Here is a 22,346-nt window from a genome sequence, read left to right as displayed (position 1 = left end):
TCTGATAAAAATGGGACAGCTGTATAACAAGCTCCAGAAAAGGTAAACCTGCCTTCTCCTCCTCCTCCAGCAGATCTCAACCCTGGAATTGTTCAGCCGGCCCAGGCTAGCCTCGGTTCTTGGATTTCCGAGTCTCTGCTTGGTTGGGATTTGGGTCATTCTCACATGAGTGATGTAATCCCATTTGGTCTGGGCCCCTTACTGTACTACATTCTTACCAGAGATTACACATGAACCTCAAGCAGGCCCAAGACCTGACCTACCGGCCTACAGAACCATTTTGGTATTTCAGTTAAAGGATGTCTGAATCATCCTCTATCGATAGCAAAGTATTATGGTCTTCTAAACTTTTTCTTTCTTTGAGTCAGCATCTCATATAGCCCAGACTGGCCTTGAATTTGTTATGCAGTGGAGGATGCCCTTGAACTTGCCCAGTGTTGGAATTACAGGCATGTGCTAGCGAGCTTGGTCTATGGGGAGCAACAGAAGGGACCCAGGGCTTCAGGCACCCTGCCAGCCGTGCTACATCCCCAGCACTTCCTTCCTTTTAAACAGACATTTAATACTGACAGGTCCACGAGACCAGAACCAACCCCTTGTACTTTCTGAATTCTTTTACTCACCAAGAGGTTATTTTTTAAATCATTACTCACCATTTATCTTCCCTGTTAGTCTACTCGTTCTAGGAAGGCAAGAAATGTGTCCATTTTCATCATGTCCTTAGCACATGTCTGGAACAGAATAAGGGTAATATTTGTTTAATGTTCTGTATTAATATAAAGTTCCTATATATATATTATCCTGGGGAACTGGGGCAGGAGCTAAGTGCTGTTACACATCGTGAAATAATATTAAGCACTGTCATCTGTTACTAGAATTGTTAGTTTTGTGTTGCGGCTTCTTTCTGTGAATGATTCTGACCATGTAGGGCAGTGGTTTCACAGGCCTTTCTTTTATACCTAGCAGCCTGGAGTGGGGAACTGTCAGCTAAGCAGTCCCTTTGCTCATAACTGGCCAGACTCAGCTTTCTTTCCTTCCTTTCCTGTTTCTCTGAGGATATTGTAGAACCACAGCTGAAGACAGCCATCATGAGCACTCCAGCCAGCCTGTACAAGCCTTGGAACGCACATACCAGGCACAAGCCTCATTGAACATAGTAATCCTATGTTCGTCCAAGCTAGAGGGATAGTAATCCCAGTGGCTCAGCAGCAGGTCTGTGATGCAGATCACAATAATCATTTGCATGAAGGGTTGTGTCATTATTGGTGCAAACATCCTTGCCTTGCATCCATCTGGCAGCTGACTTTTGGAGTCACCTGGGATATATACCCTCTTTGTGCTGTTCTAGGTGTTACATGTTACAACATTAGGCTCATTAAAAGGCTTTGCAAATGGCCTTTTCTTTTCTGCCTTTGATCTTTAGTATTAGCAGACCAGAATGAACTATCAACACAAAGAAGAAAGGGCAAAATTGGCACAATGGTAGCAGCCTCCAAGAAGGCAACTGAAGGTTCTGAGAGTAGGCAAATATGGTGGTCTGAATAAAAATGGCCCCCACAGGCCATAGGGAGTGGCCTTGTTGGAGAAAGTTTATTAAAGAGGTCTTCCTGTTGCCTATAGATCAAGATATAGAATTCTCAGTTCCTTCTCCAGCACCATGTCTGCCTGCATGAACTAAACAAAACTCTGAACTACAAGCCAAGCCCAAGGAATATTTTCCTTTATAAGAGTTGCCATGGTCATAGTGACTCTTCACAGCAACAGAAACCCTAACTGAGATAGAAGTTGGTACCAGAAGTGGGGTATTGCTATGACAGGCCCAACCATGCTCTTATTTGGAGGAATATGGACTTTGAAGTAGAAAAGCAGCTGAATGATTTAAGTAGGGCTTAATGGGCCATCCTAGTGGGAACATGGGAAACAGTGGTGCTGAGGGTGATTTGAACTGTGGGGGTCTGGCTCAAGAGGTTTCAGAGGAAAAGAATGCTAATAATTGGACTAGAGACTGTTCTTGTGATAAGTTGGTGAAGAATGTATCTGCTTTCTGCCCTTGTCCAAAAAAAAAAAAAAAAAAAAAAAAAAAAAAAATCTGCCTGAGACTAAATTGAAGCTTTGGATTAATTGCACTATTAGAGGAAATCTCAAAACAGCCTAGTATTGACTCCGTCGTGTGGTCATTAGTGTTCAGTCTTATGCAGATGAATAATGAAAAGAAGCAAACTGAGCAAGGAAAATACAAAATGTACAGTTCAAGGAGAAAAGAGCACCAGAAAGTGGATCTAAATTCTGTGTTCAAGGAGCTACACCGATTGGAGAAAAGACTAGCGTTAAATGGAATAAAGGGCGTAGTGACCTCAGGGCAAGGCCCTGCTCAGCTAAGCTTCCAGTTTGTGAAAAGGATTAAAGAAAAGCTCAGAGCTAATGTGGTGGGTGGTTCATGCCTGTAATCCCAGCAATCCAGAGGCAGAGAGAGGCTGATCTTTGAGTTTTCGGCCCTTCTGGACTACATCGTGAGAGCCAGGATAGCCAAGCTCAGACGGTGAAGGAAATCACCAAACCCAGAAAGCTGGTGAAGATGTATTTGAACGAGGGGGGTCATGTTCCAACCCCAGCAAGCAGCAGAGCTTAGCAGCTGTAGCCATGTGGTTCTGGCTGTAGAGTCAAGAGTAGAAGGAAGGGAATCCCCTCCCACCCCACCCCCATGACTAAGGAAAGCCTTTGAGGCCAGGCATGTGTCAGGGGTATCTCTGCATGGAGGACCTACAGAGGCCACTGCATGAAGCTGTGAAGGTAAAGCCTTGTGTTGGAGACCCCAAGATGTTGGAGATGCCAGAGTCATGGGATTCCTGCCAACGAGAGCAGCTTACAGGGAGTGGAGCCAGCCCAGGAGAAAGAAGTGTGCTTCAGTCAACAAAGCTGACAGGAGTTGGAGATCTGAAGAGTGTTTTTACATCAGACATGGAGATGCAGAGTTTAGAGTTTGCTCAGCTGGTTTCTGGTCTTGCTTTGGTCTAATATTTCCTTGCTACGCTCCCTCCCCCTATGTTTAGGAATGGTAATGTATAACCTGTGCCACTGTATGTTGGCAGTATGTGATTTGTTTTTTGGTTTTGATTTCATAGGGGATTATAGTTAAGAGAGTGCATGAATTTCAGTATAGACTTTGAACTTTGCCTTTTAAACATTTTGAGACAGATAAATTAAGGGACTTTTGAAGTTGAACTAAATGAATTTTCATTGTGTTATGGGAGTGGAATGTGTTGGTTTGAACAGGAATGGCCCCCACAGACTCATGTGTTTGAATGCCTGCCACTTTTAGGAGGTGTGATCTTGATGGAGTGGCTGTGGCATTGTTGGAGGAAGTGTCACAGATCTCTTCCTACTGCCTGCAGAGATGTAGAACTCTCAGTTACCTCCCCAGTACCATGTCTGCCAGCATACCACCATGTCCAGCCCTGATGATAATAGGCTGGACCTCTAAACTGTAAGCCAGCCCCAATGAAATGTTTTCTTTATAAGAGTTGCTGTGGCCATGGTGTCTCTTCACAGCAACAGAAACCCCAACTAAGACAGTAACTAAAGCAGAGGCAGCAGAAGCTATGAGACTTTGGTGCTGAAGAGTTTCAGGGAGCTTCCTGGCCTTGAAGCTTAGGGTTCTCCTGGCCTAGCCATTGTAGGAATGAAGAATCTTAAGACCCCCCCCCAGGAACTGTAACTTAGTTCTGTTGAAGAACAACTATAGGCACATTCCTTAAGAAATTGATAGTAGCCCCCCACTCAAAATAAAACAAAGCAACACAAAAAAACAAAACAACAATTGCCAGAATTGGTGGCTCATGCCTTTAATCCCAGCACTAAGGAGGTAGAGGCAGGCTGATCTCTGTGAGTTCAAGGCCAGCCTAGTCTACAGAGCCAGTTCCAGGACAGGCTCCAAAGCAATACAGAGAAACCCTGACTCGGGAAAAAAAAAAAAAAAAAAAGATTGTATTTATATTTGTTCATTATAGAAAAATAGGGACAAAAGAGGAAGAAAACAAAACATATTCACCTAACTTCCACTCCCTTTTTTCTAGCTATAAGTATATATACATATACTACAGTATATTTGAATATCATATGATTTCCTGAATTAAAATGCAAGTTTTGTGGTTGCCAAGTAGATTTGTCATATAGGACCATAATCTGTATTCTCACCCCTACTGTTAGATGTGAGACTTTTTATTCTTATGAGATTATTCATAATAAAGAGTTGCTTTTCATATTGCTATGCTCTGCGTTTGATCTGAGTCACTGACCAGATACTACTCCCAGTTTACCTCACTAAAGTATGATGCTAGTATACTTTCTAAAAAATACTACTAAACATACTACATGGCCTACAAACACAAACAAACTGCTACACTTGTGAACAGAATTGACAATAATGTAAGATTGACTATAGAGTTTTCTTTTTTTAAATTTTTTGTTGTTGTTAGGTTTGGTTTTGTTTTTTCTCAAGACAAGGGTTCTCAGTGTAACTGACCTGGAACTCACTTTGTAGACCAGGCTGGCCTCGAACTCAGATACCCACTTGCCTCTCCCTCCTGAGTGCTGAAATTAAAGGCAGCCTGGCCTTTTTTTTGGGGGGGGGGCTTTCTCTCGAGATCTTTTTTTTTAAGCTTTTTTTTTTTCCCCTGTGTGACAGCCCTAGCTGTCCTGGAACTCGCTCTGTAGACCAGGCTATACTTGAACTCACCGAGATCCACCTCTGCCTCCTGAGTGTTGGAATTAAAGATGTGCACCACCACATCTGGTTGTCCATCTTAACAGTGTGCTTGCAGTGTTATATTACACTCTCTTTCCACTTTGAGACCTCATAGTCTGGTCAGCAACAGCACTCTCCACAACTGGTAACACTCTCCACAACTGGGAGAAGTGGCTGTTCTTGTAAGGACACACTTTTCTTCCCGGGGATCAATGACTGTGTACCTCACAACACCTAAGGGGGTACGGATTTCCCACCGCACAGACCTGACCTTTCCCTACTGATCTCACTGGGCAAGGCGACCCTTCTTACCCTTCTTAGAGGAAGTGCACATCTGAACAGCAGTGAGAGGGTTGTTTCCATCCAACAGCATTGCACAGAGGATCATTCATATCATCTTTGAGGCGGAGTGGAGCCTGACGCTGCAGGAAGAGGCGACGGCCATACCCTACAGGGGTAACCATGGGGTGAGCTCAGAGATAGGTGGCCCAGCCCGTACGAATCCGGCTGCGGTCGGGAAGCTGGCCTGAGCGCGGGCGTGTGCGGTCCTAAGTCTGTCCTTGGGCTTGGTCCAGAGGCCCGCCGGGGGTCCCCCCTAGGTGGTTTCCAAGGCAACAGCGCGGGCACGCGGACTGCGCTTGCGCAGCTTTTCGCCCCGCCCTGGCTGGGACGGCAAGGGGCGGTGCCAAATGCGGGCCTCACGGGGCGCTGGAGTTCTTGGGACTCTGGGCTACCCAGTGCGAGCGTCCCGTGGGTCCAAGGGCATTTGCGTGGGGGAGCGCTCCGTCCCAGGCACCGGGCCGCTGGGAGTGCGCGCTGCGACGTGCGCAGCCTCCTTCCGCCACCGCAGCTCGTCCCGCGCGCCCCTCTCGGGCGTCGGCGCTCCGGCGTCCTGGCTGTAGGCGCTGTGGCCTGGCTGCTCCTCTGGGCGGCTGGGCTGGTCGGCAGGCTCGCCGCGGACTTCAGCGACACGCCCTTCAGCTCTGGTAAAGGGCCGGGGGCTGAGCGGGTGTGCGCGGAGCTGGGGCGGAGGTGGGGAGCATCCGCGGCCACTCAGCTCCGCGGTTTGCGGAGGCGTTACGGGTACCAGGGGCGGGGGGAGGTTAGCAACAAAGGCCGCGTGCGTCCCTTCCCTACCTGTGATCTTTCCTGTGATCTTTGCTTGGTGTTCCATCCCGGACATCGGAGCCGGGCTTTGTCCTTCTGAGGCGGGACTGGGCACACTGTGACAAAAGTACTAAACAGGTACAGCCACGTAGCATCTAGGGATGCTTATGGTATCCCCAGAAGCCGTTTTCTGCATCCCGGAAAGTGTGAGAATGGGCACAGCTTGTAGAGGAGGGGTGAGGTGGTGTGTTGGTGTGTTTCGTGACAGACTTCTCAGGGAGATGTAACACACACACACACACACACACACACACACACACACACACACACACACAGTCTACTTACCCCAGAAAGGTAACCTTTGTACCAGTGTCCCAATTTGATGAACCAATGAATTTTTTATTGGGGTTACTAGTAGGAATGTGGGTGAGGGATTACTTACAAAGAACAAGGTTAACTCAAAAGAAGCTGTGTCACTAAAAAGCCCACCCCAACATGGGTGGTCCCCTCTCCCCCAAAACTGCAACCCTGGAGCTAACTAACTATGCAGCTTGCAGGCAGCTCCACAGTCCCAATATCTATCCTCCCTCCCTATCTCCTTGTCTCTGCAGTTTGTCTCCAGCAACTGTTGACTCCCTGTTACGCAGTTCGTAGGGACCCTCAGGAATCTAACGAGTGCTTATTCTGGCCACATATGCTTTCCTCAAGCTACTGAGTAACAGGGTTATGTAGGGCTTCGCTCTGTTTTAATGTTCTTCCCACGCATTTCTAGCCAAAGTTTTATAGCAAGGTTTCTGGCAACTGAGTATTTAATGGGTTTGTTCTTGTTTCTTATCTTTTGGTTTTTGAGAATCTCTCTGTGTCACCCTGGCTGTCTTGAAACCAGGCTGAATGCTGGGACCACAGGTGTGTGCCACCTCAACAGTCTTGAAGTTTTAGCCATTGAGTAGTAGCTTTAGGGTCCAAAATATGCATGAAGTCAGTTTATGACAATTCCTATTTATCCCAAGTTTGTAAATGAACTCTGAATCTTCAGGTGCCTCTCAATTTCTGCCTCTTTTGCTTTTTTTTTTTTTTTTTTTTTTTTTTTTTTAACTCTACCAACATCTTCACAAGGCACGAGTGTACAATCTTCCAATGATCATAGGTATGGACATAAGAATACAGAAGTTGCCATTATGTCTGTAATAAGGTTTGGTGAGCTAGGATCGTAAGGATAAAGACTTTTGTGCATGGTGGCTCTGTTCTGACTGATTCTATATATACTAAATTACTAGGACAGCCATAGAGAGGAACCGTCTTAACTCAAAGTGATGACTAGGATCTAAAAACCAGACAAGTTAACTCCAGTGTCGATATTCTCAACCTCCATGATGTACTACTGGAAGTAGATTTATATGTAGCTCAAACTGCTTTCATTTGAAATTTTTACCTTGCTGTAAGATGGTTACATTTTTCTAGCAAGTAAAGCTTATTCTAGTAGTTATTTTCTATTTAATATTCATTTTAATATGCATATTTTAATTTTTAACATTTTGATTTTTATAGGTGTAAAGGCCACTTGTTCTGAAATCATTTTGAGGCAAGAATTTTTGAAAGATGGTTTCCACAGGTAAGCTGCCCAGTGATTTCTACTTATATTAAAATACTGGCTCATAACTTACAGCAAGAAATTCATAGTTGAAATATGGATGAGCTGAAAAATTGTTTCCATTTTTTTGCTTGTTTGTTTTGAGATAAGTCTAGGCTGGCCTCAAATTTGCTAGGTAGTTTGGGATAACCTCCAACTTCTGATCATCTTGTTCTTTTTTTTTTTTTAAGTAGAAATTTGCTCCTGGATAGCTAATTCCAGACTGATAAGTCCTTTCTCTTCTGGCTTATCCTTGTCTTTGTTGTTCTCTATGTTGTAGATCTTTTGCTTTGATAGCCTTTGTCTCCAGTGACTGTAGAGTAACATGTCTTGGTGTGGTTTTGTTTATGTATTCTCTGCTCGAGCTTCTTGAACTTAATCATAGTTCTCATGAATCTGGACAATTTTTGTCCCTTTGCGCCCTTTGCTGTCTTTCCCAGGTGCCACTTAAGCAGCTCGTACATTGTGTCCTTTCTGGCCAGTCACTGCTCCAGTTCCTTCTCCCCTGCCCGTCTCTTCCCTTTTTGTTTATTTTTCTTCTTCTTCTGCTCCAGTTTTCATGGTTTTCTGTGGCTGTCTCCAAGTCATTGGTCTTTTATTATTCAGTATTTAATTGCTTTTAATCACACATTCAGAAATTTTATTTTTACATATTTTGAAGTTACAGTCACGTCTTTAAAAATTAAAAATAAAGTTGGGCTGTTAAATGTCTCAGTGGGTAAAAGTGCTTGCCACCAACACCAAGCCAGATAACCAGAGTTGGAGCCCCAGGACAAACGTGGGAGGAGAGAACTGACTCCCACAGTTATCTTCTGACTTTCATGTGTGAACCATGGCAAGTGCATGCCCACACATGTATACACATAGAAAACAAGTTAAAAACACTTCCCTTTCCATCATTATGTTCTCGCTTATCTTTAAATCCTTTGACATTAGGTATATTTATAAACACTTTAAAAGTTTTTATTAGGTTTATTCATTTTATTTTATGATGTTTTACCTGCATGTATGTTTGTGTATGTACCACATGCATACTCGATGCCCATGGAGGTCAGAAGATGGCATCAAATCCCCTGGAACTGGAGTCAAAGACAGCCAACATGTGGGTGCTGGGAATCAAACCCAGGTCCTCTGTAGGAGCAACAAGTGTTGTTAATATCTGAACCAACTCTCAGATATGGTTAATATCTGAACCATTTTCAATGTCCATCTGCCATTCCATTTCCTTTTTAACATCATAAAGAAAGAGGTTTGTTTAGGCTCCTTCTTCTGGAGATACAAGTATGTTTTAACTTAGGGTTTCTAGTGCTATGATTAAACACTGAACCAAAAGCAACACAGGGAGGAAAGAGTTTATTTCATCTTACAATTCTCAAGTCACACTTCATCACTGAGGGAAGTCAGGGTCTGCACTCAGAAGGAGAGACCATAGAGGAGTGCTGCTCCACAGGTGTAATGAGTACGGTTTTTCCTCCTGCCGCCGTGCCAGCCCCAAATAATGCACAGAGACTCTGTATTTGATACAATGCTATTGGCCAGGTACTAGTTTCTTATCAGCTAGCTCTGTCTTAATTATTAACCCATTTCTATGTATTTCCACGTGGTCTTACCGAGAGCAGAGGAATGGCTGTTCTGTTCTCGCCAGGCTCTCCATCCTGACTCTTCCTTACTACTTCCCTATTTCCTCCTTGCCTCCTAGTCCCTCCTATCTTGCTTTCCTATTGGCCAACAGTGCTCTATTCATTAACCAGTATGAGAAACATATATACATAATGGCATCTCCCATCACACAGGTTTGCTCAGTTTGTTGTCTTGTACAACTGCCCAAGAGTTGGCACCACCCACAGTAGGCTGAGCCCTCCCATGTCAATCGGCAGTTAAGAAAATAACTCCTCCCACCAGACTTGCCTATAGGCCAATCTGATGGAGGCATTTTCTCAACTGAAATTTCCTCCTTCCATATGTCTCTAGTTTGTGTTAAGTTGACAAAAAAAAAAAAAAAAAAAAAAAAAAAAAAAAACACACAAACCAGAAACACTAACCAGCCCAAGAGGCCACACCTGGTACTGGCTTTCTTGCTGGCTACATGTAAATGTAGCATTGGACATCACTTGATGACGTGACAGAAAACAGTAGGTCCATGCTGGTTTCTTTCTGCTGACTGGTATTTTCCTGGTGGTTGCTCATATTTTCTTGGATCTTGACATGTGTGTAATAACATTTTATTGGAGTGAACCCTGTCAAAGCTTTGATATTTATAGACCTTGTTTTCTTCCTTTAAAAACTATAAGGCTCTTCCTGCTGTTGTAAGGTTTTAATTTATCAGCTTGATCCTGTACACTTTTTGTTTGCTTAGTTAAGTTGTCCCAAATTTTATGGGGTTCGTCCTGGCTGCTCTATTTTATGTTGTGATTGATCAGAACTCGAATGCTTTGTGATCATGCATGAAATTTTGGAATGTTTTACTTTTTATCTCCTTGGTCACTTTTTTGCTCAGTCTTCTGGGCTTCTTATTTACACTTACCTCAACATTCAGCAAAACCAAGGAATTTCTAGTTGGATTTTTTTTAACTTTTTAAAAAATTTATTTTATTTATTCTTCTCTCATACAACACATCCCAACTGTAGCCTCCTCCCCCCTGCTTTATTTTTAATATAAGCCCCTTTCTGGATTTATTTCTGTTACTTCTCAGCCACTCCAGTCCCTGGCAACCTGTCTTGCTGTTCCCCTAAGCAAAAGCACCATGCCATGCTTCGGTCTTTGCACTGTAGTCCAGAATTTGCCTCTGGACAGAAAGTTGGAGCAATTACTCATCTCATTTCATATCATTCTTTTGTTTGTTTTGAGATAAGTTTTCACCAAATAGCCTTGGCTAGCTTTGAACTTGGCAGAGATCCTTCTGCACAGATCTGAGTGCTGAGATTATAGGCATGTGCTGGCCCCCCCCCAGTTTATAATCTGTTTTAAACTTATTTGTACATGAGTGTAGGTATGTGTGTACCTGTGGTGTGTGTATGTGAATGCTGGTGTGTGTGTGTGTACCCGTGGGCATGTATACATGAATGCAAGTATGTGTGTACCTGTGGTTTGTGTGTGTGAATGCAGGTGTGTGCGCTTGTGAGCATGTGTATGTGAATACAGGTATGTGTGTACCTGTGGTATGTGTGTGTCAATGCATGTGTGTGTAGCTGTGGTATGTGTGTATGAATGCATGTGTGTGTGTACCTGTGAGCATGTGTGTGTGTGTGTATACCTGTAGTTTATGTACATGAATGCAGATGTGTGTATCTGTGGACATGTGTACGTGAATGCAGGTGTGTGTACCTGTAGTACAGGTACATGAATGCAGGTGTGTGTACCTATGGGCATGTATGTGTGCATGCAAGTGTGTATACCTGTGGACACATGTGTGTGAGTGCAGGTACCTGAAGAGAAACATCTGATCCCTTGGATCTGGAGTTACAGGCTGTTATAAACCACCTGGCATGGGTGCTGGAAACTGAACTCAGGTCAGGTCCTTTGCAAGAGTAGCACTCTCGACCACAGAACCATTTCTAGACCTAAGTTAATTTTTGTATATGTTTATGAAGTAAACACTCTTTTTCCACAGTGTTATTACCATTGTTGAAAAGATGCTTCTTTCCTGTCAAATCATATTAGTTCTTATTAATGCATGTGTGACTACTTTTGGATTTTATTCCTTTCTGTTGATCTTCATGTTTTTATTTGTCCTTTTTTGCAGTTGCATAGGCATATTCTTCAACAGTTGTGAGGACTAAGCCAACTAACCTGAGGTAGTTGAATGCTATTTAGTGTTAATTCATAGCTTGGTGACTAAGAAAGTTAATGTAAATCTGTGTAATTCTCTACATATAAGAGCTATGCTATGGCTCATGACATGTGTAAGGAATAAGGTTTTTCCGCCCGCCACCTGGTCTTGTCCCGCCGCCACGCCAGCCCCAATTAACACACAGAGACTCTGTATTAGATATAATTCTGTTGGCCCAGTACTAGTTTCTTATCGGCTAGCTCTGTCTTAAGTGTTAAGTCATTTCTGTTGATCTATGTATTTCTCTTACCGGGGAGCAGGCCAGCATTCTCCTTTCTCCAGACTCTCCATCTTGACCCCTCCTTACTCCTTCCTCTTTCCTCCTTGTCTCCTAGTCCCTCCTATCTTCCTTCCCTATTGGCCAACAGTGCTTTATTCATTAACCAGTATGAGAAACATATATATACAGAATGGCATCTCCCATCAGACATGAATTATGAGACCTAATGGGTGATCTCTTGTGTATTTCATTTGTCATGATAATCTACTTTTGGAAAATGAATTTGAAATACAGTGTCTGTGCTATTATGGATATAATATTAATCTATCTTATTTAATAACCGAGTGAAGATATTTCCTCTAAATGTCCTTGTCTTACAGAGACCTTTTAATAAAAGTGAAATTTGGAGAAAGTATTGAGGACTTAGAGACTTGCCGGCTCTTAATTAGACATCACATCCCAGCAGGACTTTTTGTGGATCCGTATGAGTTGGCTTCATTACGAGAGAAAAACATAACAGAGGTACAGTTATTGGGGAATTTAAAAGAGAAATTAATATAGGAGTGCTATGATTTGGATTAAGGAAAATAGTAGATAAGACAACATTGTAGTTTAAGTTTTGTTACAGTTTTTAAAGTCCTTTTTTGCAGTTGCATAGGCGTATTCTTCAACAGTTGTCAGGACTAAGCCAACTAACCTGAGGTAGTTGAATGCTATTTAGTGTTAATTCATAGCTTGGTGACTAAGAAAGTTAATGTAAATCTGTGTAATTCTCTACATATAAGATTAGGGATTGATAATAGTGCTCAGCTTTGTTAACAGGAAGACATATGCCTTTTTGTTTTACTTTTTAGTGTATGTATGTTCTTGTATTTGTACATGCAAATGTAAAGGCTACAGGTTGACACAGAATGTGTTCCTCTATCTGTCTCCATCTTATTTTTTATGGCTGGGTATGTATTATGTACTTTCCTATTGCTGTGATAAAATATCAGACCAAGACAATTTACAGAAGAGACTTTAATTGGTATATGATCCCTGATGTTTGAGTCTGTGGCAGGTGACTAGGACAGCAACTGAGAACTCATTCATAAGCAGAAGGCATGGCACAAAGCATTGGGGCTAGGTGAAAGCTTTTGAAACCTGAGAGCCTACCACACCTCCAATAGTGCCATATCTCCTCACCTCTCCCTGGAAACCACCAACTGGGCACCAGGCTTTCAAGTATATGAGCTTGTGAGCATTATTCTCATTCAGACCACCATTGCATCCCTCACTGACTGAGTGTGGCCTTTTTTGGCTAGACTGGCTGGCCAGCTAGACCAGAATCCACCTATCTCCCCACATCCCTCACCACCTCTTATGATTAAAGATAGGCAGGATTGTGTCTGGCTTTTATATGGGTTCTAGAAATCTGAATTCAAGTCCTCAAGTTCTCAGCATTTTACCTACTGAGGCATCTTCAGGGTCTCAAGTATTTGAGGACTAATAATATATTTCTTTTTTGTTTTTGTGTTTTCAAGACAGTTTTTCTGTGTAGCCCTGGAACTTGCTGCCTTCGAACTCACAGAGATCCACCTGCCTCTGCCTCCTGAGTGCTGGGACTAAAGGCGTGCACCACCACCCAGTCATAATAACATATTCTATAGTAAAATAAAAAATAGTTAATTAAAGATAAGTGAAAATACACCCTTACAATTGGGAGGTTGATGCTTAAACTTCTTAGAAAGAAATTGATAGCACTAAATGACTATATAAGAAAGAAAGATCTCAAATAAATAATTAAGGGTCTGGAGGTCTGGAGAGAAGGCTCAGTGTATGAAAGCTCTTGCCATAGAAACATGAGGGCCTGGATTCCAATCCCCACAATCCATGTAATGCAGGTGCTGAAGAGCAAGCATTGGGTTTTAGATGGGTTACAGATGTTTGCTCCTCTATGGGGAGAAGGGAGGCACAGAGAGAAGCATTAATGGGGATTCCCAGAAGCTCACACGCCAGCTAGGCTGTCATGCCAGTGTCCCAAATAAGTTGGAGGGCAAGGACTGACACCTGAGATTGTCTACACAAATATGCACATGTGTGTTATGTGAATGTGTGCATACACACACACACACACACAGACAAAAAACACCTCAGCCACCATACCACCATGCCTGGCTTAGGACAGTTATTTTTAAGTGGTTCTAACACATTTAATTTTTGTTTGTTTTTGTTTTTTGAGACAGAGTCTCACTATGTATCCCTGGCTGGCCTGGAACTCACTATGTAGACCCGGCTAGCCTTGAACTCATAGAATTAAAGGCATACACTACCGTGCTGGACTCTTAGCAATTTTTTGTTTTGTTTTGTTTTGTTTTGTTTTGTTTTTTTTGAGACATGGTTTCTCTGTGTAGCTTTGATACTTATTCTGGAACTTGCTCTGTAGACCAGACTGGACTTGAACTCACAGAGATCTTCTCGTCTCCGCCTCCTGAGTATTGGGATTAAAGATGTGTGCCACCAATGCCTGTCTCTCTTAGCATTTCTTTAAAAACATATTTATTTTAAAATTTTATTTTGTTTTTAGTTGTGTATACATATGTGTGTGTTGTGTGGATATGTGCATGTGTGTGTGGGTGCCTGTGGAGACCAGAAAAGGAATTAGATCTCCTGGAGCTGGAGTTACAGGCAGTAATAAGCCTACCAACATGGGCACTGTGAACCAAACTCAAGTCCCCCATAAGAGCTCTTAACCACTCACTGAGTCATCTGTCTCCAGCCCCCATTTTAAGTAATGTTGTGTGCAGGTGTGCATGTCATGGCACACATGGAGAGATCAGAGAACAACTTTTTAAAACATTTGTTTATATTTTTATTATTGATATTTACATATGTGTCTGTATGGTCTGTATGAGTGTATGCGTACATGTATGTGGGTGTCCAAAGTCAAGAAGAGGATGTCAGATCTTGTGGAACTAGAGTTCACAAGTGTTTTTGATCTATCCAGTGTGCATTCCAGTAGAGAAGCTCATGCTCTTAACCACTGAGCCATCTCTTCAGCCTGGTAGCTCGTTCCACCATGTATTCCAGAATTTGAAATCAGGTGGTCAGACTTGCCTGGCAAGTCCTCCTATATATGGAGCCATCTTGAAGCTTTTTTAAAAATGTAATTTGCTGTTTGGGAATGATATTATATACTTATAATTTTAGCAAAGTGGTAGGGCGAGGTTTAGCGCCCTTAGTAGGGCAAGGCAGATTTTTCAGGTTTGTGGCCAGCCTGAACTGTAGAGTTGGTTCAAATCCAGCCTTAGCTAAACAGTGAGACTGTGTGTGTGTGCGCGCGCGCGCGCGTGCGTTTAGTTTGAAGTGGTTAAATGTTGCTCAGTAGTAGATCTCTTGCCTAGAGTATAAAGACCCTGGTTTTGAGCCTCAGCACCACAAAAATAAGGTTGTTTTTCACATTTCCATTATATACCTACTCTAGAAAGTTGCTGACCTTTGCTTGGCTTCCTGCCTGCGGTGCTGTCTTATTCACTATCATTTTACTTCACCAAAGAACAGGAAATGGCCAGGATGATACCAGTCATTTTAACCTAACACAAGTTAGATGGGTTTTATAATAGTTGTTCCCTCGTTTACTTTTCTTATTCATGGATCATATCCTGTGTTTTCTACGTACAATTGAGAATGAAAAGGGAATGGAAATGGCCTACAACAGGAATATACGTGATGCTTCTGCCTATCTGTACAGCAGTTTATTTTATTTTGTCTGTTTTATTTTTCTTCGTTAGCATTTTCTTCTTGGTTAATATTTGTTTTCTCTTCAACAGGCAGTGATGGTGTCTGAAAGTTTTAATATAGAAGCCCCCGACTATTTGTCCAAAGAATCTGAAGTTCTCATTTATGCACGACAAGATGCACAGTGCATTGATTGTTTCCAGGCCTTTCTGCCTGTGCATTATCGATATCACAGGCCACATAGGAAAGATGGAGACACCCTAATTGTGGTCAACAATCCAGATTTACTGATGTACTGTGACCAAGGTGAGGGTTGAAAATAAGAGTAAAGGTGTGGTGGAAGGCATTAGTCAAGGACAGGGATGCCAAACACATCTTCCTTTAATAACTTTTGGTGAGTTGTTATAAGTACCACCTAGGTCAGGAATAATACACGCCTCTAAGATGGCTCAACAGGTGAAGGTACTTGTTGCTAGCTAGGCCTGACCAGCTCTGTGCATGATCCACCAGACCCACATGATGGAAGGAGAGACCAACTCCTGCAAGTTGTTCTGTGACTTCCACATGTGTGCAAGGTACACATGTCCACATGTGTACACACACACACACACACTAAATGTAGCAAAACATTTAAAAAGAAAAACAGAACTTGCCCACTTAAATCGTTATCCTATGCATTCTGTCCCCATTATAGTCTCTTCTTTCCTTTCTAAGACTTAACTCACTGAGTTTAACACTTGCTTCCTCTTTTAAGATTTAACATTCTTTGTATATTTGTGTGTCTCTGTATGGGTATGTGAACCTGTGAGTACAGTGCCCAGAGAGGCCAGAAGCAGGTGTCCAATCCCCTAGAGCTGGAGTTAAAGGCAGTTGTGAACCAACCACCATGCATGCTGAGAACCAAACTGAGGTTGTCTGGAAGAGTGATAAGTGCTATTAACCTCTTGAGTCTTCTCTCCATCCCCAGCTCACTTTCTTAATGGTCATGATTCTTTTTGGTTTTGAGACAGGGTTTCTTTGTGTATCTTGGCTGTCCTGGAACTTACTCTGTAGACCAGGCAGGCCTTGAACTCCCAAGTGCTAGGATTAAAGACTTGCACCATCACTGCCTGGCAATGAGCATGATTCTTAAAGACTATAATTTTATTCTTGTCCTTAACAACAACAACATGTTGTTTCTCTTAAGTCTCTTTAGTTTGCAGGTTCCCTTCTGTCTCTTCTTTGAAGCTCTTTTGGAAGGCCCATTGACCTGAAGTTTTCTTTCTTCTGGTTTGGGCTTTTCTGATTGCACTCATGTAAACTCTTATTTCCTGGAATTGACTGATGACTCCAGAGATATGATCAGAGTCATTCATGTTTGGTTCCGTTGGCAAGACTGTAGGTAATATAAGTTCTTTTATGAGTAGACATGTAATAGTAGCTCGTCACTCCTTTTTAGGAGAAGGGGATGAGATAGGGTCTTTCTGTGAAGGCCATTCTGTGCTGTCCTGGAACTCTCTTTGTAGATCATACTGGCCTCAAACTCACACAGATCTGCTTGCCTGTGCCTCCCAAGTCCTGGGACTAAAGGCCTATATCACAACTACCACCAGGACCTTAAACTTTCTTCATAGTTCACAGCTCAGCCTTCAAAGTCTTGATCCTCTTGCTTCATACTCATGAGTAGTAGGATTGCTACTCTGAGGGTGTCTCCTGTTTATAGTGATGTAGTTCCCATTTGCTGCTTTGATTTATTTTACATATTTTACATTTATTTTATATATGCCTGCATGTATGTATATGCACCACAGATGTGTCTATGGATGGTTGTGAGCTACCATATGGGTGCTGGGAACTGGACCTGATTCCTCTGTTAAGAAGAGCAAATGTTCTTAACTTCAGAGCCCTGTCCCTGGCTCATAGACTGTGAGGGCTTGTGCTTTGTTCTTGTGTCTTGTGCTGTTAGTGCAGATACTTGATCACCTACACTGGCTGCAGACTTAGCTCATGAGCTGTGGGGCTCACTCTGCAGTTGTTTCTGTGTCAAGATTTGGGAAAATTACAAAACTATCCTTGCTGTATTTAGTGCGCACACCTGTAATCCAGTACTCTGATGGCTGAGATTGAAGAATCAAGAGTTTGAATGCATTTGGGGCTGTGTAATGAGCCATGAGGGGGAAAAAAAAATCCAAATGTTTATACTAACCCTGTAAATGTTCAGATATAGAGACAGGAGGATTAGGAGTTGAAGACTGTCCTTATCCATGTAGTGTGTTCAAGGTCAATGTAGGCTACTTGAAATTGTTCTCAAATAAGAAACTGAAAGTCCTGTCTTTGATTATTTCTTCACAGTGCCTCAGAATCAAAGTCTTTCTTAGTTTAAGAAATTTTGATTCTTCCTTGCCTCCAAATGTGGATTACTTACAACATTGTTACTAATAACGAGCAGAGGGAATTTTTAAGTCATTGTTATGCCTTTCCCGATGAGAACATTAAAGTTTTTTCACTCTATTCACTTTCTTTATGCTGTCGTGTGTTCTGTTCCTGTTAATAACACCATTATTTGTCTAAATAGACTTTGTGTTTCTCTTGAGAGAACAATGAGAATTCTATAGTTTGTTTTGATCTAAATGTTCTTCTTGTTGTCCATATCTGATACAGAAATTTATTAGGCTGTGTACTGAAGATGTGTTCATTTTTCTGGATATAATTCTTATCCTTCAGAACAGATTTTTGAAACAATATGTCTTTTTTTTTCCTGAAGTGATACTTCCAAAAAAAAAGTTAACCTTGCATTTTTAATGGAATCTGTTAACAAACCATGTTTCACTTCTGTGATCACCACTGCGATTTCATACATCCTAGGCATCCACATCAGCATAGCAGCATGTGAAGGACAAGTCCAAGTCATCTACACCATGTGTTGAAATGTTTGAATTCTTGTACCCCAGCAGAAATGATCCCTGGTGAGGTGCAAGATGGACTTTTCTGACATCTTGTCCCCCCCTTTTTTTTTTTTTTCAGAGTTCCCTGTTTTGAAATGCTGGGCTCAGTCAGAAGTAGCAGCTCCTTGTGCTCTGAAAAGTGAGGCGATCTGCCGGTGGAACAGCATGCAGTATAAATCAGTAAGACACTTTGTGCTGCTTTAAATAATGCTGCCTCACCAGTCTTCCCGCTGTATTTTAAAGGGTTAGCATGTTATATTCTGATACAGAGCACATGGTTGTTTTAATATTGCTCATTTGCTACCGATGTCCACAGTGGATAAAGGTGGTATCATCTGAATTGGAAGATGATGGTGAGTGAGTCCCATGCCTCATTGGTTCAGACTTTAAGTGTAGCTTGTATATTTCCTAAAGGTGTGAAATGGCAAAGAAAAACAATGCAAATTCATTCCATTTTCCTTCAGCAGGAAAATCAAATTTAAGGCCATCTTCAGCTATAGAGAGTTTAAGGCCAGTCTAGGCTGTATGAAACCCTGTGTCAAATTAAAATGACATAAAGCCAAAAAAGAATGTACCATTTTTTAGAGAAGGAGTACCCAGGATCTAGGTTAGTGGTGGAATGTGTGTCTAGCATGTGTAAGGCTCTGGGTTCAAACCCCAACATAGAAAAATTAAAAATTTAAAATGGAGAAAAGATGAAGTATGATCTAACATGCCTGTAATTCCAGCACTCGGAAGGCTAAAGCACAAGGCATGTGAGTCCCAGGCCAGCATGGCTGACACTGGGAAGTTGTGGTTAAACTCTCTTGCTCTTTCTTTTTAATTTCCCTTACTATTTATTATTAGTGGTGTGTGTGTTTGTGTGAAGACTTGGATAGCAAATGTGTGCTTTTACCCACTGAGCTATCATCAGTCCAAGACCCTCATTCTTAAGGAAAAAAAAATAAAAAGTTGGAGTTAATGTAAACTTTTGAGTTATGAGAATCAAAGAAATGATCTCACCATGAGATGTGCATTTAAGTGATTCTTAATTTTTGTTTTTTTGAGGTAGGGTTTTTTGTGTAGACATGGCTGTCCCAGAACTCCCTCTGTAGACCAGGCTGACCTAAAACTCACAGAGATCCACCTGCCTCTGCCTTTCGAGTGCTGGGATTAAAGGCAAGAGTCAACACTGCCGGGCAGAAAACTTTTAATTAAAGAAAAAAAAATAGTCTTTTAGAAAAGAAAACAAAGCTGGGTGGTGGCACATGCCTTTAATCCCAGCACTTGGGAGGCAGAGACAGGTGTATCTCTGTGAGTTCTAGGCTAGCCTGCTCTACAGAGGGAGTTCCAGGACAGTCCAGGCTACACAGAGAAGCCCTGTCTTGAAACACCAAAAAAGAAAAAAGGAAAACGTTTTCTGTATACAATAGACATTGATAATACCTATCTACCTACCACTGTGTCCCTTCAACTTCCTCTAGTACCACATACCCTTCCAAGTTCATGTCCTCTTTAAAAACATTTTTATAACCTGATGAATCTAGTCAGTACAGTCCATGTGCACATGGGTGTGTGTCCATCCACAGGGGCATGAGTAACCCGCCAGTGACATTTCCCCAAAGGAGAGTGACTCTTCCTCCCTTAGCAGCCATCAATTGCCTATTCTTCCATTGCAGTGGGTCTATAGAGGCCCCTCCCCACGCTGTGCTGGGATGCTAACTGACTTGATCTTGCATATGTCTGGTGCATGTAACTCCATCTGCTGTTGCTGGTACAGGCAACAGTCATGTCCAGAGGTGTGCATTTCACAGCTGTCCTCACATACTCTAGCTCTTAGATTCTTTCTGCCCCCCCTTGTGGGAAGTCTTAGAGCCTTGAATAGTAGAAGCTTGATGTAGATGACCCATACATAGTTGAGCCCCAGAGTTATTAAATGTCTCTAATTTTCTGTTCCCCTCTCTCCACAGATACTTAAGAACTTGACCCTGCAAGTTCCAGTGGGACTGACTATACATACCTCTTTAGTATGTTCTGTGACTCTGCTCATTACAATACTGTGTTCTACTTTAATCCTTGTAGCTGTTTTCAAATATGGCCATTTTTCCCTGTAAGTTTTATAGTTAAATGTTTTCTATGAACCTAATAAATGAGACTTCTTTGTGACAACAAGTGTTCTTTTCAGAATTAACTGGCTATTTTGTCTTTGTTTATGGTTAAAATTATGTTTCCAGGCAGGTCTCTGTCAATTCATGGCCAGTCTGGTCTACATTGTGAGACCCTGTCCAATAAAACAAACAACAAAAAAAATTACATTTCCCATAGGAAATTTTGGGTAATTGCCAGCTAATTGCAAAATTTAGCTTTCTGTTCTATAATCCTCAAGTGCTCTTGGGTAGTCTAGTAGAGGAGGCTTTGTTTTGTTAGATAATACCTAAAAGAAGTACTGTCTTCATTTGGTATGGAATAAATTCACTGTTTAATTATCTGTTTGCATTTAATGTACATTGGTGTTTTTTCTGCATGGACATCTATATGAGGCTATCTGGTACCCTGGAACTTGAGTTACAGATAGTTGTGAGCTTCCATGTAGGTGATGGGAATTGAACCCAGGTCTTCTGTAAGAAGAGCCAGTGCTCTTAATCATTGAGCCATCTCTTCAACCCACTCTCTCATGCAATACAGGCTGACCTTGAGTTGGCTCTACAGTGAAGGCTAGCTTTGAAAGCTTGATTATCTCCTTCTACTATTAAGTGCTGAGATTATGGGTGTGAGCTATCAACCCCAACATCCTTCCCATTGTAAATAGCCTGTTTTTGTTAATTTTTTTTTTTTTTTTTTTTTTTTTTTTTGGAGGCAGGGTCTCACTACACACAAACACTTAACAAAACCACAAAACTCTGACTCTCCTAGAACTTACTATGCAGACCAGGCTGGTCTTGAATTCAGAGAGATGTGCCTACTTTTGCATCCTGAGGACTAAAATTAGAGACATGAGCCACTATGCCTATCTCTAAAAATTTCTAGTGCCTGTCCAACATTGGTGAATCTAGTAAACTCTCTCTGTGAAGATAAAATTGTACCTCTTTGTGATTCTGTTTGGTCAGAATGAAGTTTAGCTTTCAAACCAACCAGCCAACCAATCAACCAGCCATCCTACCTTCTGCATTCAATTCTTAAATCCTTTTTAAGTATTACTGTGGCTTAAAAGGGACTATTGATTCAGAAGTAATGAATCAATTTTTAAAAGCCACTTTGACTCCCCCCCACCCCAATCAAGAGTTTCTCTGTATAGTCCTGGCTGTCCTTGAACTCACAGAGATCCCCCCTGCCTCTGCCTCCCACTTGCTGTGACTAAAGGAGTGCACCACCAGGTAGATTATAATTACATTACATTACATAAGTATAGTAACAAACATTTGGATGTTTATAAACACTATTTTCACTCTAGCAGATAAACTCAGTAAATGTCATTATCACTACTCCCCCCACAAAAAGTCACATTATTAATCCCATAGTTAATGCTTGTAATCTCCCTCAGTTTTTGCAGTGTAATAGATATTACACTTTGATTATTATGTTTTCATTATTTACAAACTTTACAAAGATGAGGTAAAGCATATCCATCTTTAAATCTATAGTACCTAAAGGTGTCCTTTATAGGCATTAGACAGGTAGAATAAGAATACATAGATTAACTTCTTCGTTAATAACATATAGAGGTATTTGTTTGCAAAGAGGGAGGACCTAATTTAGCATGATCTGGTTTAATTCGTAGATTAAAAAAAAAGCGAAGTGGTGAATGGATAAATTCTCAGAAACATAGATCCTGTGTACACAAACATGTATGGGTCAGATGTTCTCCTTTAGTATCTTCAGTAGGTAAAACATAACTGTAGACAATGCAGAACGCTGAATTAAATGAGTGACAAGTTTTCTCTGTGATCCCAAAACGACCTGTGCACCCCCCTTCCCCCCCATCCCGCCAGCAGATGACTGGACTACGATTCCCAGCCGTCCTGTGCGGGCCCGCCCCTCTGGAGTACGCAGAGGGCGGGGCGTGTCTGTGCTTCTGCCCCACCGCCGCCCTCCCCCAGGGTTGTGGCCACGCGCAGCGGCAGCGGTTGTTCCGCTTCCCCTCCGGCCCGGGCCGTCGCCATTGCCGAAGGCTTCTGCCCTCCCCTCCCTGACCCGC

General features: G+C 42.1%; 1 protein-coding gene across 1 annotated transcript; it reads left to right on the top strand.

Moving 5' to 3' along the window:
- Positions 1 to 5,420: 5,420 nt before the first annotated feature.
- Pigx (phosphatidylinositol glycan anchor biosynthesis class X) lies at positions 5,421 to 20,323 on the top strand (the record flags this gene model as incomplete). The annotated part of the gene is made up of 6 exons (XM_051191615.1): positions 5,421 to 5,744; positions 7,408 to 7,463; positions 11,912 to 12,053; positions 15,341 to 15,554; positions 18,252 to 18,352; positions 20,122 to 20,323. Coding segments are annotated over 6 exons (981 nt in total), but the record flags the coding sequence as incomplete, so codon positions are not given.
- Between the last annotated feature and the right edge of the window lie 2,023 nt (positions 20,324 to 22,346).

This window comes from Phodopus roborovskii, unplaced genomic scaffold (genome assembly GCF_943737965.1).
Source record: "Phodopus roborovskii unplaced genomic scaffold, PHOROB, whole genome shotgun sequence".
Classification (NCBI taxonomy): Eukaryota; Metazoa; Chordata; class Mammalia; order Rodentia; family Cricetidae; genus Phodopus; species Phodopus roborovskii.
The sequence above is the reverse complement of the archived record's forward strand: the minus strand, read 5'-3'. Positions and strand labels throughout refer to the sequence as shown.